Here is a 13,145-nt window from a genome sequence, read left to right as displayed (position 1 = left end):
ACTTCATCCCTCCCCCTCATCCCTCTCCCCAGGCACTTTGCATCTCCCTTTTCTGTATCATAGTCAGTTTTGAACTTCTCTCATTGTTCTCTTGGACCAAAACAATCTAGGATCTTATCTCATTCATCTTGGTGTCATCCCCACTCCATTCTCTCCCAACACCCAGCTGAGTCCTTTGCTAGGTTAAATTGAGCTGAGTGGAACCTTCTTCTTTATCTAGTTCCACCTTTGTTTTTTTCATTGCTTTGACTATTCATTTACATGTTCCTTTTCTTAAAATAAAGCAACTCCCATGACTAAGAAGGTAGTGTTTTCTTTCTGGATTTTTCTAGCATTGTTTTAAATAATAGAAATGTGTACTGTAGAGATTTCAAACATTTTTTGGCAGCAGGATTCTTTCTGCAAACATAGAAACTGAGTGTGTGCTCAGATTCTAGGCAAGCTGGTGGTGCTTTGGTGAAGTGGTGGGGGCCTTGACTCCCATCCGTGGGCCTTCCAACTTACATAGTCCTTAAGTGTTTTTGATCATAGTCCACTTGTATGAGGCAAAAGACTCCATGGCCCACCCAACCCCTCTTTTGGTGATGGATAGAAGTTGGAGAGGATAAAAAAGAATTGGAGAAGAACAAATTGTGATAAATTTGTTGCTAGTGAAAAATACTTCTTACATATTATTCACATTATAAAAGAAGAAAGTGAGAATATAAAGTCTGTATATGCTTAAACAGTACCTTGTAATTTTAAAACAACTCAGTGATTTTTATCACACTTTCTTTGACAGAAGTTCAAGTTATTCCAGTGGCACAAATTCACCAGCAGCACATAATGTACTGTGTCCTTATAAAAGCAAATTAGCCCAGGGATGTGGATTAATGTTAAATTTTAATTATTGGAAAAATTATAGGCCCCAAATACTGTTAATGCAACCATATATCACTACATACTGTAGGGTTAACTGAATAATTGATAATATTCTAATATTAATGAAGAGCTTTCCAGGTGGCTCAGTGGTAAAGAATATGCATGCAAGGCAGGAGACATGGGTTTGATCCCTGGGTTGGGAAGATCCACTGGAGAAGGAAATGGCTCTAGTATTTTTGCTTGGGAAATCCCACGGACAGAGTAGCCTAGTATGTGGGGTTGCAAAAGAGATGGACAGGACTTAGTGACTAAAGAACAATAACAATATTAATGAAGCTAAATGAGCAACAATTCATATTTTGAAAAGTAGCAGCTCTTTAAAACCTTACCATCTCACAACAGTGTGGTAATCTTGATGCTAGTAGAATCACCTGGAGTATTATTTTCATTCAGTGCAATTCACAGTGGCACTGAGTACCTGGTGATACGAAAGCCGACTTCCTGAAGATTACTGGAGTACAATTTCCTCTAAGGCATTGCACTCATAGTTAGCTGGAGTTGGGAAATGGGGCCAGGCTTTGCAAAGTGTACTCACTTTTTAGTGGATACTGAATTAAACTCCCCTGCAAACTCTAAAAATGAGCCATTTTTAGTTTATGAACGCCAACATTTAATAACCTCGATAACTCAGTTTGTTGCTAAGTACCCCAGAGTCCCATGTCATGATGAAAGTCTACAGAACAGCTCATCATTCCCGGAAGGAAGGGAGACCTCTTGCATTCATCAGGCTTTGAAACTCACTGCTGTAAAGAAGTGGAGAGACAAGTTGGAAAAATGCTTTGCTTCCCTCAAAGAAGCTTCCTTCATTATGTCATGCTGCTGAAAATAGAAGCTAAACTTACCAGATGGGCTCCCTCAATGGGCCAGGCATGCATTCATGACCCTGCAAACTCGCCTTGATGTGGTGTGACTTGCAGGGAAGTAACTGGCGTAGCTGCTGGAGGTTCGTTAGTGGAGTCCCTGAAGGCCCTGGGAAGCAGGTCAGTGGGACAGCTTCTGAGTGAGGGTTCCTTAATGGGCTGAGCTGCTTTACTCTTTTGCTTAAAGACCAATTTAAAGGCAGTTCAGTAGTGCTGCCGCTTCTCACCACCTTTGACTCTAACCACAAGAGTTCCCTATGGGTCTCATGGGTGTTCAAAGACCACTTTTCAAAGTGGCCCTGCTTTGGTACAGGAGAGCAGTAGACAGTTTGTAGATATGCCTGTTCATCTGCAGGGCTTCTTGTCTTTACCTGTGACCATAACTCAGGTGGGCTGCCGGTGAGACTTGCCCAGCTTCAGCAGGCTTTGGGAAAATAGAGGAAGCAGGAAGAGGGCAGACCTAGGTCAGTTATGGATAGCAAGGTGAGTAGTGTTGGGGTCAGGTACACCTATGCTGAGAGAGCAGTGTCTAGGTAGGATTTCTGTAAGGAGTTAGTGCCAGGAAGCACTAGTGGGAGAGAAAGGGCAGTGTCCCAGCTTGTCTTAGTTTGATTAGCCAGGAGCAGAGTACATCCCAAATTTTCTAAGTGAGATGTTCATTTAAGAAACATCTGGAAAACTGATGGAAACCATCAGTTTTTAGGGGGCATTCTGATGCCCCACTATTAATGACTCACATGTCAGTTCCACATAGTCTGCTTCCTAGTTGGAGAGGGAAGCTGATTGGCTCCGCCCAGCCTGAGGATGGGCCTCTCTGGAGTCAGGTGTTCACTTCTTATCTAATCAACCATGGTCATGACCTGTGTCCCATAGTGATAAGCAATGCTTACTCTTGGTTGTAATGCTCAAAATTAATTTTGTTAATTAATTTGCTCAAAATTAATGCTCAAAATTAAGTCAAAGTAATGCTCAAAATTCTCCAAGCCAGGCTTCAGCAATACATGAACCGTGAACTTCCAGATGTTCAAGCTGGTTTCACAAAAGGCAGAGGAACCAGAGATCAAATTGCCAACATCTGCTGGATCATGGAAAAAGGAAGAGAGTTCCAGAAAAACATATATTTCTGCTTTATTGACTATGCCAAAGCCTTTGACTGTGTGGATCACAATAAACTGTGGAAAATTCTGAAAGAGATGGGAATCCCAGACCACCTGACCTACCTCTTGAGAAACCTATATGCAGGTCAGGTAGCAACAGTTAGAACTGGACATGGAACAACAGACTGGTTCCAAATAGGAAAAGGAGTATGTCAAGGCTGTATATTGTCACCCTGCTTATTTAACTTCTATGCAGAGTACATCATGAGAAACGCTGGGCTGGAAGAAGCACAAGCTGGAATCAAGATTGCTGGGAGAAATATCAATCACCTCAGATATGCAGATGACACCATCCTTATGGCAGAAAGTGAAGAAGAACTAAAGAGCCTCTTGATGAAAGTGGAAGAGGAGAGTGAAAAATTTGGCTTAAAGCTCAACATTCAGAAAACGAAGATCATGGCATCTGGTCCCATCAGTTCATGGGAAACAGATGGGGAAACAGTGTCAGACTTTATTTTGGGGGGCTCCAAAATCACGGCAGATGGTGACTGCAGCTATGAAATTAAAAGACCCTTACTCCTTGGAAGAAAAGTTATGACCAACCTAGATAGCATATTAAAAAGCAGAGACATTACTTTGCCAACAGAGGTTCGTCTAGTCAAGGCTATGGTTTTTCCTGTGGTCATGTATGGATGTGAGAGTTGGACTGTGAAGAAAGCTGAGCGCTGAAGAATTGATGCTTTTGAACTGTGGTGTTGGAGAAGACTCTTGAGAGTCCCTTGGACTGCAAGGAGATCCAACCAGTCCATTCTTTGAAGGGTGTTCTTTGGAAGAAATGATGCTAAAGCTGAAACTCCATTACTTTGGCCACCTCATACGAAGAGCTGACTCATTGGAAAAGACTCTGATGCTGGGAGGGATTGAGGGCAGGAGGAGAAGGGGACGACAGAGGATGAGATGGCTGGATGGCATCACCGACTTGATGGACGGTGAGTTTGAGTGAACTCTGGGAGTTGGTGATGGACAGGGAGGCCTGGTGTGCTGTGATTCATGGGGTCGCAAAGAGTCGGACACGACTGAGCAACTGATCTGAACTCTTGGTTGTGTGCCCAGTCAGAAGAAGGGGGAAATAGAGGAAGATAGCCTCTCTAGTTCACATCCATAGGAGAGAAGACTGAGAACTAGTATACACACAGTTGGGCTGGCAAGAGACTGGCTCAGAGAAGCCAGTCAGTGGAGAGAGGATTTCAGAGGAAGGGTATTGATTAGGGGGAGAGTCCTATAACAATAGGCTAAGCTTAGCCCTTTAAGGAATTAGGAATAAGGTGTGGCTTGGTCACTGGACAAGACAAGCAGTTATTTGAATAGGATTCAAAGTGATTAGCATGAAAGGCAATTGATGATAAGCCATCTGAGCTAAGCCATTAAGATTCCTCATGTTGTTGTTCAGTCGCTAAGTCGTGTCAGACACTTTGCCACCTGTGGACTGTAGTACAACAGGCTTCCCTGTCCTTCACTATCTCCTGGAGTTGGCTCAAACTTAGGTCCATTGAGCCAGTGATGCCATCCAACCATCTCATCCTTTGTCGCCCCCTTCCTCCTAAGTAGAACCAAAATTTGTCTCTCCATCTGGGTAGAGCTCAGTCAAAGGTGTTTAGTCACCCCTGAGTCTGAATAAGGAAGAAAGTCAGGGAGAGAAGACCAACCAAGACAATGCAGATGTGAAATGATGAATCAGATAGGACCGGCAAGTGGGAATTGCCTGTTAATTTTGATCATTAGGACAACTGGAGCAGGTCAGATGTAATTTATTGCTCAGAGATTGATCTGCCTATGATTGATCTGATCTGTCACAGAGACGTGATTAGGCTCTAAGATACCAAAGGCGGCTTCTTGATGTCACTAAAAGTCACAGGCCAGGACACTAACCTGTGTTGGCTGAAAGTCAGAAAAAACTAAGTGGAATGGATACTGTGTTGATTTGGAGCCCCTGAAAGGTCTTTTAAAAGGACTGCATTGATAATCAAATTACCCCAAAAGTTTTACTTTCATCTTCCCTGACCAAAAAAGATATTTAAAAAGACAAGAAAATATTAGGCCAGCAGCAGGTAAGACCAACACATGCTAGTTGTAGTAATAGCTCACGGCCTTCTTCCCTAATGTACTGTGCTTCAGCAAACACGGGGATTGCTGTGAAATACATAGTGGTGAACTGTTTGCTTTGATCTCTGTTGTTTCTTCTCTTTTCAGTAAATGTGAGATTGTTTATAGTTTCTGGGAGAGAGCTGTCACTCTTTGGTGTTTGAGAAGGGCTTTTATTGTGTCTGTGCAGCCTCTTATATCATGCCTTGTGAGGGATGAGAGCAGACCAGGCTTTTCTGTTGTTCCACAGTGACATATGGACACAGTGAGAGGCCGTGCAGCCTCATGTGGCTGGGCTCTCCCGTTGGCTGTGGATCTCAAGCAAATTAAGATCATATTTTCTCTGGGTAACACCAGTCTTCTAGACCCTACCTGGTCTGAGTCATCTAAGACAACACTTCAACAGGTTTTCCTTGGACATCGCTGAGGCTGTTTGCTGGATATTTCTGACTCTCCACTTTGTGGACTTTCTCATGATAGAAGAGGTCCGTATGGTTGTTTCCAGCCAGAGTCATGAGTGAAAAGGATGTGACATTTCCAGGTTGGAACTTTTTCATTCAAAACCCTCCAAGTTAACAATAATAGCTCCTCCATAGCCTGGATCCCTAAATGATTATGACAGTCAGAGCTCTCTGCTGACCTGAAATAGATATGGATTATGAGATTATATGTCATTGTTAGTGAGATTTTGTTGTTGTTATAACAGCATAACCTAGCTATCCTGACTGATATATTTCCTTTATGGGAATCAAATTCTATTATTATTTATTTTACAAAACTGTTAAAAGTTAGTTGTAAAAAGAAAAAAAGTCACCCATAATTTGCCATGCCCAAAAAGTCTATTTATAAATAAATCTATTTATGTTTTCCTCCACTTTTTTTTGTTTTGTATTTGTAATTTTTGCTTAGTTATAGCATAGGCATGAATTCAATTTCCATTCTTGATTTTTTCATTTAATTTTTATCAAGACCTCATGCTAATAGGAACCTTGTCTGTTTTATTCATCACAGTATCTCTCCTTGGCACCCCATGTAAAGCCAAGCAAATAGTAGGTGCTTAATAAATAATGGTTGAATTAATAATTCTAGTATTAGAAGATATCTATGTATGACTGGTCAGTAATTGCAGATATAGTTTCAGAACTGAAGTCTGTTTACTAGTAGAGATACATTTTTGGAAACAAATCTTTATTTTTCCTCTTTTCAGCATTAGGTTCAAACTCTTTCCTTGGTTCCCTTGGAAGTTCATTTTCTCCTTCTGATTCTTTGTGACCCCGTGGACTGTAGCCTGCCAGGCTCTCTGTCCATACGATTCTCCAGGTAAGAATACTGAAGTGGATTGCCATTATCTTCTCCAGGGGATCTTCCCAACCCAAGGATCAAACCCAGGTCTCCTGCATTACAGGCAAATTCTTTACCGTCTGAGCCACCTCAGCTCTGGTCCTCAGTCTTGGATGAGACCTTTTGGCCACTTGGAGAATCTCACACAGAATTCAGAGTGGCCAGTGTCTTAAAGCTATACCTGGTTCTTCTAGTTTGATGTGTGAGCCAAGAGAAATCAAGGAATTCCCCAAGATTCATAGAGCCTCGAGAAGCAAGATGGTGATTAAAATCTGGTTTCCTGAATACAAATTCACATTCATTTGAATGTTTTTCCTAGATCACACTCCTTACTCTTGTCCCAAGATAAGATACTCTGGCTGTGAGTTTCCAAATGTCTTAGCAGTAAACATCTTCTAATGACTAGCTTTAGCTCAACTTATGATTTTTCTCCTACCTTCTTTTCCTTCTCTTGCTCCTCCTGCTCTTTTCCTTCCCCCTCTCTTCTCCTTTCCCCCCCTTCTTTTTGACCAACTGAATGCCTGACTTAACTCTGTAGGTCTCAATCAGATTTTCCAGTTTTGAGGTGGTATGTCACACTGCCTGGATTTGAAATGCTGTTTTTATTACTGCTTTTCTTACAGAGAACTCAAACCCCTGCTTATCAGTGTTATTCACTTTACCATTACCAGAAACTGGGAATTTCCAGAGGAGGGTCTTGGTGCTTTCCGTGTCCATCTTGGCCCTTTCCTTTCTTCCTTCATGATCTCACTTTCCTTCCTCCTCACCTTAAGTGCCCAAGTTATCAGCAAGGTGACCCAGAGCAGCCCATCTTATCAAATGTGTCTTCATGGCTTCCATTATCTCCTGTCCGCTCTCACTGTAACTCCACACCCTATATCTCTCTTTTTGAGTTGAGTTTTCAGTTTTTTCCTTGTTCACCTCTGTCCATCTCAGACTATTCCACCATACTCCATTTTCTGTCTTGTGAGGTCATCCAGGATTTGATACCATGGACTTTTTAGTCAGATATCCAGGTTCAAATTCTGTAACAAATTTTGTTACTTCTTGTAGTCTGTTGTTGGGAATTTACCCTCTCTGAGCTTCCATTTGTGATCTGTAAAATAGAGATATTATTACTTCTTCTCATAGTGTTAGTGTGACTCTTAAATGAGATAATACATGAAAATTATTTGTGTCCAACTCTTTGCGACCCCATGGACTGTAGCCTACTGGGCTCCTCCATCCATGGGATTTTCCAGGCAAGAATACTGGAGTGGGTTGCCATTTCCTTCTCCAGGGGAACTTCCCAACCCAGAGCTCGAAGCCGGGTCTCCCGCATTGTAGGCAGACGCTTTACCACCTGAGCCACAAGGGAAGCCCCCTATTTTGAAATATGCTGGTCCATAATATGTGCATCAGACCATGTTAGTTATCATTGCTGCCACATTTTAAATCTTTCTATCTCTGTTTTCCCCCACTTGTTCTTAATTTCTCTTTTCCATCTACTGTGCTCTAGATGGAAATGATATAAGGCAGAATAGATGTGCTTGCTCAGTTGTGTCCAACTCTATGCTACCCATGGACTGTAGCCCACCAGGCTCCTTTGTCCATGGGATTTCCCAGGTAAGAATACTGGAATGGTTTGCCATTTCCTCCTCCAGGGGATCTTCCTGACCCAGGGACTGAACCTATGACTCCTGCATCTCCTGCATTGGCAGATGGATTCTTTACCACTGTGCCACTGGGGAAGCTAATGACATAGGGGAGAAGTGGCAAAATTATAGCTGTAAAGCATGAGCAAGAGGCCAAATTTATCTCAGTGAGATGTGTTAATTTTTAGGGAAAAAAATCACTGGTTTGAATTCCAACTCTTATTTATTTGCTGTTTGACCTTGGGCAAATTATTTTGCCTCTCTGAGCCTTAGTTGTTTTGAGCCTTAGTTGTTTTGTCTCTGTAATGGAAATAATAATACATACCTAGGACTTCCCTGGTGGCTCAGATGGTAAAGCGTCTGTCTACAATCCGGGAGACCTGGGTTCAATCCCTGGGTCGGGAAGATTCCCTGGAGAAGGAAATAGCAACCCACTCCAGTACTCTTGCCTAGAAAATCCCATGGACGGAGGAGCCTGGTGCAGGCTACTGCCCATGGGGTCGCAAAGAGTCGGACATGACTGAGTGACTTCACTTCACTTCACTTTTCTCAAAAGGCCACTGTGTGATGCGATACACACACACACACACACACACACAGATGCATATGTATATGCATATACATATATGCCTCATATGTGACTGATAGACTATCAATATTCATTTCTGCCTCTTTTTCTAAATTATTTAACAAAAAGGGAAAAATTTTTGGATTCATTGTGATTTAATCTATAGAGAGAAGCACTTGTCCTTCTTTTGGGGATATTGGAGAAAATTTATAAAAGCATGAGAATTGAGACCATTGTGTTCACAAGGTGCAAAAAAGGCAGTGATCCTGGTGAATACCTGGGGAAATGTTCAACTCTGGCAGGTATCTTAAGTTGAAAGTCTCTGCAGCCCCCTAGTGGCTGTTGATTGTAGCGGATTCATAGTTATTAAATGCCTGGAGTCAGTTTGACTTTGGACAAGAATTAAACAGAGAAATAAGGAAGGGCTGCAGTGGGGAATGAAAGGACCTGTGTTTTAGTCTTTTTAATATGTCACATAGAAAATTATTCTCTCACTAGTGTGCATGCCAGTGAAATATGATGAAAATCAAAACATATTTGCTCACATACTAGGAAACTATTAACCTTCATACCCTTCCCTTCCTCTTCCCTTTTCTCCCTCCTTCCCTTGCTCCACCAAGGCAGGAGCATCATTTCTTCTATGAATCAGGTCATTCTTTGTTGCTCAGTGAGGGAGAGTCAGCTCCACTCTGTGCACCAAAGATTGTAGTTTTGTCTGCGATTCCAGTGAACCACTTGTTACAAACACAGCCATTATCCAGGTTCTGTGATAACTGCTCAAGAGAGAAGAGAGAGACTGGAGATATAGCCCTGACTTCACAGGGCTATAGAAATGGCCTGCACTTTTGAACTGTCACTCCCAGGACTGTGAACAGGAATGCCAGATCATTCTTTCTAGCTAAGTCACTTCTAGACTTCTTAGCCTGTTACTCATAGAGGGGTATGATTAAGAGCAGTGGTTAAGAGGCATGAGTAAGAGCTTGGGAGGCACGTAGGACTATTAGATCCTAGGAAAATCAGTTAAGATCTCTGTGACTCAGTTTCCTCTAAAACTAGAGTTTAAAATATTTACCTTGCAGAGAGTAAAGGAAGTAACACTATTTAAACACCATTCTGAGAAAACACGGCGTGACTGCGGTCTGAAATATTTGTTATAGCTGAATCGCAACTCTGCAAGAACGCGAGCCACTTCCACCCTCCCTCTTACCCCCCAAATGCTCACTCCGACCTCCGCACCATTTTATCCTGTGTGGATGATGGGATCACCAGGTTCTCCAGGAATGCTTTCAAATAATGGAAGGGTCAAATAAGACTCTGTCTAAGGGCCCTAATCCAAGCCCAGAGTTGGCAATGTCACTCTGCCCCTCCCTTCTGCCCGTCCCCTGGCCTCCAGTTTTATTCCAGAACTGCTTTTTCCGAAGTCGGATTCGTTTACTTCTCTAAATGCTAAATTAGAATACTTGATTACAAAGGCCTCTTCCAGTCCTACTATTTATCTGATACACGCTCCTGTTCACACAGAAGCGACATAGGGCAGGGAATCTGGCAGAGGTGGAGCGAGAGAGGGAAGAGGGGTGGAGGGAGGCTAGGGCGGGCTTTGTGCTTTTCTCAATGAAAGCGGGGGGGCCCTCTGCAGATTTGCATAAGAAGTCGACCTCGCCTCACCATTGGCTGGCGGGTGAGCGGAGCGGGGCGGGGCGGGGCTGCGTGGGCCCAGCCGCGGTGAGGAGTTGGCGTTCGAACCCCGCCCCCGCCTCGGCCCGGCCCCTTCCCGGCGCGCGCTCGCGGCTCCGCCAGCTGCAAGTGGCGGGCCAACAGGCAGATGCGATAGAGCGGCTCCCGGGGCTGCAGCGGCAGTAGCAGCTGGCACCCTGGCTGCCGCGGCCCAGAGGGTCGCGGGGCACAGAGGCGACTTCCGGCCACCTTCTGCCCAGCCACTGAAGCCGCAGGAGCTGCCGATGAGTGAGGAGGGGGCAGCAAGATTTCGGGCTTTTGGTCCCTGAATGCTTTCACTCCGCTTCTGCCGCCGGGGCCACTTTGGTGCCTGAGAACTCTGAGACCAGACGCGGGAGGATAGCAAGGACGATGTAAACTTGAACGGCGGCGGCCTGAGCCTCTGCTCCGCAACGCGACGGCTCGATTCAGGTCCAGAAGTTCAGCTAGTAGTGCAGTTCAAAGACCTCCCGCTGCGGAGGGTCGCGGGAGGGTGCGCGAGAAAACAGCTGGTGCCCTCGTTTCCCTAATAGACGCGGAAGAGGAGCTCAGAAGAGCCGAAAGCAGCTCAGGAGGCGGCCGGGACACCAAATACCAGCTCGGAGCCACCGTTCCCGGCACAAAAGTTGCAAAGGGTTGGAGGCCGCTCAAGAGTGGATAGACCACAGCTCAGGCCGCGAGGGGCAGGAGAGGACGGTACCTAATTGCCATCTCCCGTCAACCATAGTAGTCTCTCTCATTCCAAAGCGCGGCGATCAACGGACGGGGGCGCGGCATTCTGCGCGGCGCTCGAGAGGCATAGGGTCCCAGCTGCTGAGCCCTTCGCGCTTCAGGGTCTCTTGACACGCCCCTGAGCTTCCAGTCCTGTTTTATTGAGATTCCTGCTCTCCTCGCAGTTGGAAGAAAGGAAATCTAGTGCACGGACAGTCCCCCGATATCTGGTGGAACGAGCCTGTCAGGACCAACGACTGTTAGGAACCCCTTCTCATCTGAGGGGGAGCGGAGGGTGAGTCTGGATCCCGGGGAGTCGAAGCTCTAGCATTAACAGTCCTCCTTTGGCGGGATGGGAGCCATAGGGCTTCTGTGGCTGCTGGTATTGCTGCTGCTTTCACCGGCAGCCTCAGGCTTCGGGACTGGGATCGAGACCGGCCAGCGCATGGGCTCTCCGGCCATAGGGCCGGCCCTGCAGCCCCGGGAGCCACTTAGCTACTCGCGTCTGCAGAGGAAGAGCCTGGCGGTGGACTTTGTGGTGCCCTCGCTTTTTCGCGTCTACGCCCGGGACCTGCTGCTGCCGCCGCCGTCCCCCTCGGAGCCAAGGGCTGGCCGGCTGGAGGCGCGCGGCTCGCTGGCTCTCGACTGCGCCCCACTGCTTAGGCTGGTGGGGCCACCACCCGGGGTCTCGTGGACAGCAGGCGCCAGCTCTCCCACCCCGGCTCAAGCACGGGCGCTGTCCAGGGTGCTGAAGGGAGGCTCAATTCGCAAGCTTCGGCGCGCCAAGCAGCTGGTGCTGGAGCTTGGAGAGGAGGCGATCCTAGAGGGCTGCGTCGGGCCTCCAGAGGAGGCGACTACGGGGCTGCTTCAGTTCAACCTTACTGATCTGTTCAGCTGGTGGATTCGACACGGCGAAGGGCGGCTGAGGATCCGCTTGATGCCGGAGAAGAAGGTGTCTGAAGTGGGCAGAGAGGGAAGACTGTCCGCCGCGATCCGCGCCTCCCAGCCCCGCCTTCTCTTCCAGATCTTTGGGACCGGTGAGCAGCTCCCGCCTGAGTGGTTCGGGATTTGTTTGTTGTTGTTGTTGTTGTTGTTTTAACACATATCAATTTACAGCCACTGTCAACTAACCCCGATTTCCAAAACCTCAGCCCATGGTTCTTAGCTCTTTTTTCTTCCTCAAACCTCCTTCCCCAGTTAGACTATATTTACTCCTTGAACGCAGTTACTCCCCAAGGGACTCTCCCTTCCTTCTCAGCAACCATGTCCGGGGGGAAAAAGTTTCCTGTTCTTGATAGAATGACTCTACTGACAGGCACAGGGTTGCAGCCAAGATTGGATGTCCTTTATTTGGGGCTCCTAGGAGAGTTGAAATCCCTCTATTACTTTTGCATTCTGAGAGCTTAGTTCTAGATTTCAGCTGTTACCTTTCTTTCTTTCCCTTAGTTACTCTTCCTGGCCTCCACAAATTTGGGGAATGTGATATACTTTCTCAGGGAATATAGAACTCCTTATTATTGAATCCCACCCAGCTATCCTCTTCAAATGTTGACTTACCTAGGAATGGCCTCTTCTTCATTAATTCATTCTGCTCTCCACCTAATCCCAGTTCCTGTCCACTCACAGACTCTTGTTCTTCCTCTCGGATGTATTGGGAGAGCCCCAGAGGAACTAAGGGACAGGTGACAGGGGAATGGAGGGAGATGTGGAGAGAGGGAGCAAAGTAGCCAAGATTGTTTTCCTTTGGGGGAGTCACTCTGAAGCCAGGAAGAGACAGTAGTTGATTTCCCTTTCTCTCCCTGCCCCCAGTTCCTTCACTGCAGTTCTTAGCTTGAGTATCTGTGTTAGCAGATCTGAATGCCTGTTTCTGGAAGGCCCATTTCTCTGCAGATCTCGCTGCTGGAGACTCCTGAAATGAGGTTTATATTTCATTTACTCTCATTTTCTTCCCATATTCACTGAGTTGGGGTTGTGTATTTAGGCACTTACTTCTAAGTCTTCCTATAATATCCTTTAACTGGGAAAACCAGGTGGTTTTGAATGGATGTTTCTTTTGTAAGACCATTGGGGAAAGTCTTGTGAATAAAATATAAAATGTAAATGAATGAGAAAGCACAGAAGAGAAAGCATGCCTTTTAAATGCCTACACTAATTTCAT

General features: G+C 45.6%; 1 protein-coding gene across 1 annotated transcript in view; it reads left to right on the top strand.

The window, feature by feature from the left end:
* The first annotated feature begins 10,381 nt into the window (after window positions 1–10,381).
* ALK (ALK receptor tyrosine kinase) overlaps window positions 10,382–13,145 on the top strand; it is a 738,336-nt gene continuing 735,572 nt past the window's right edge. The window contains exon 1 of the mRNA XM_070379310.1: window positions 10,382–12,024. Coding sequence (XP_070235411.1) covers window positions 11,340–12,024 — 685 coding nt within the window. The 5' untranslated portion in view covers window positions 10,382–11,339. The remainder of the gene's footprint in view (window positions 12,025–13,145) is intronic.

Source organism: Bos mutus, chromosome 11 (assembly GCF_027580195.1).
Source record: "Bos mutus isolate GX-2022 chromosome 11, NWIPB_WYAK_1.1, whole genome shotgun sequence".
NCBI lineage: Eukaryota > Metazoa > Chordata > Mammalia > Artiodactyla > Bovidae > Bos > Bos mutus.
Note: the sequence above shows the minus strand (reverse complement) of the source record. Positions and strands in the feature narration are given on the sequence as shown.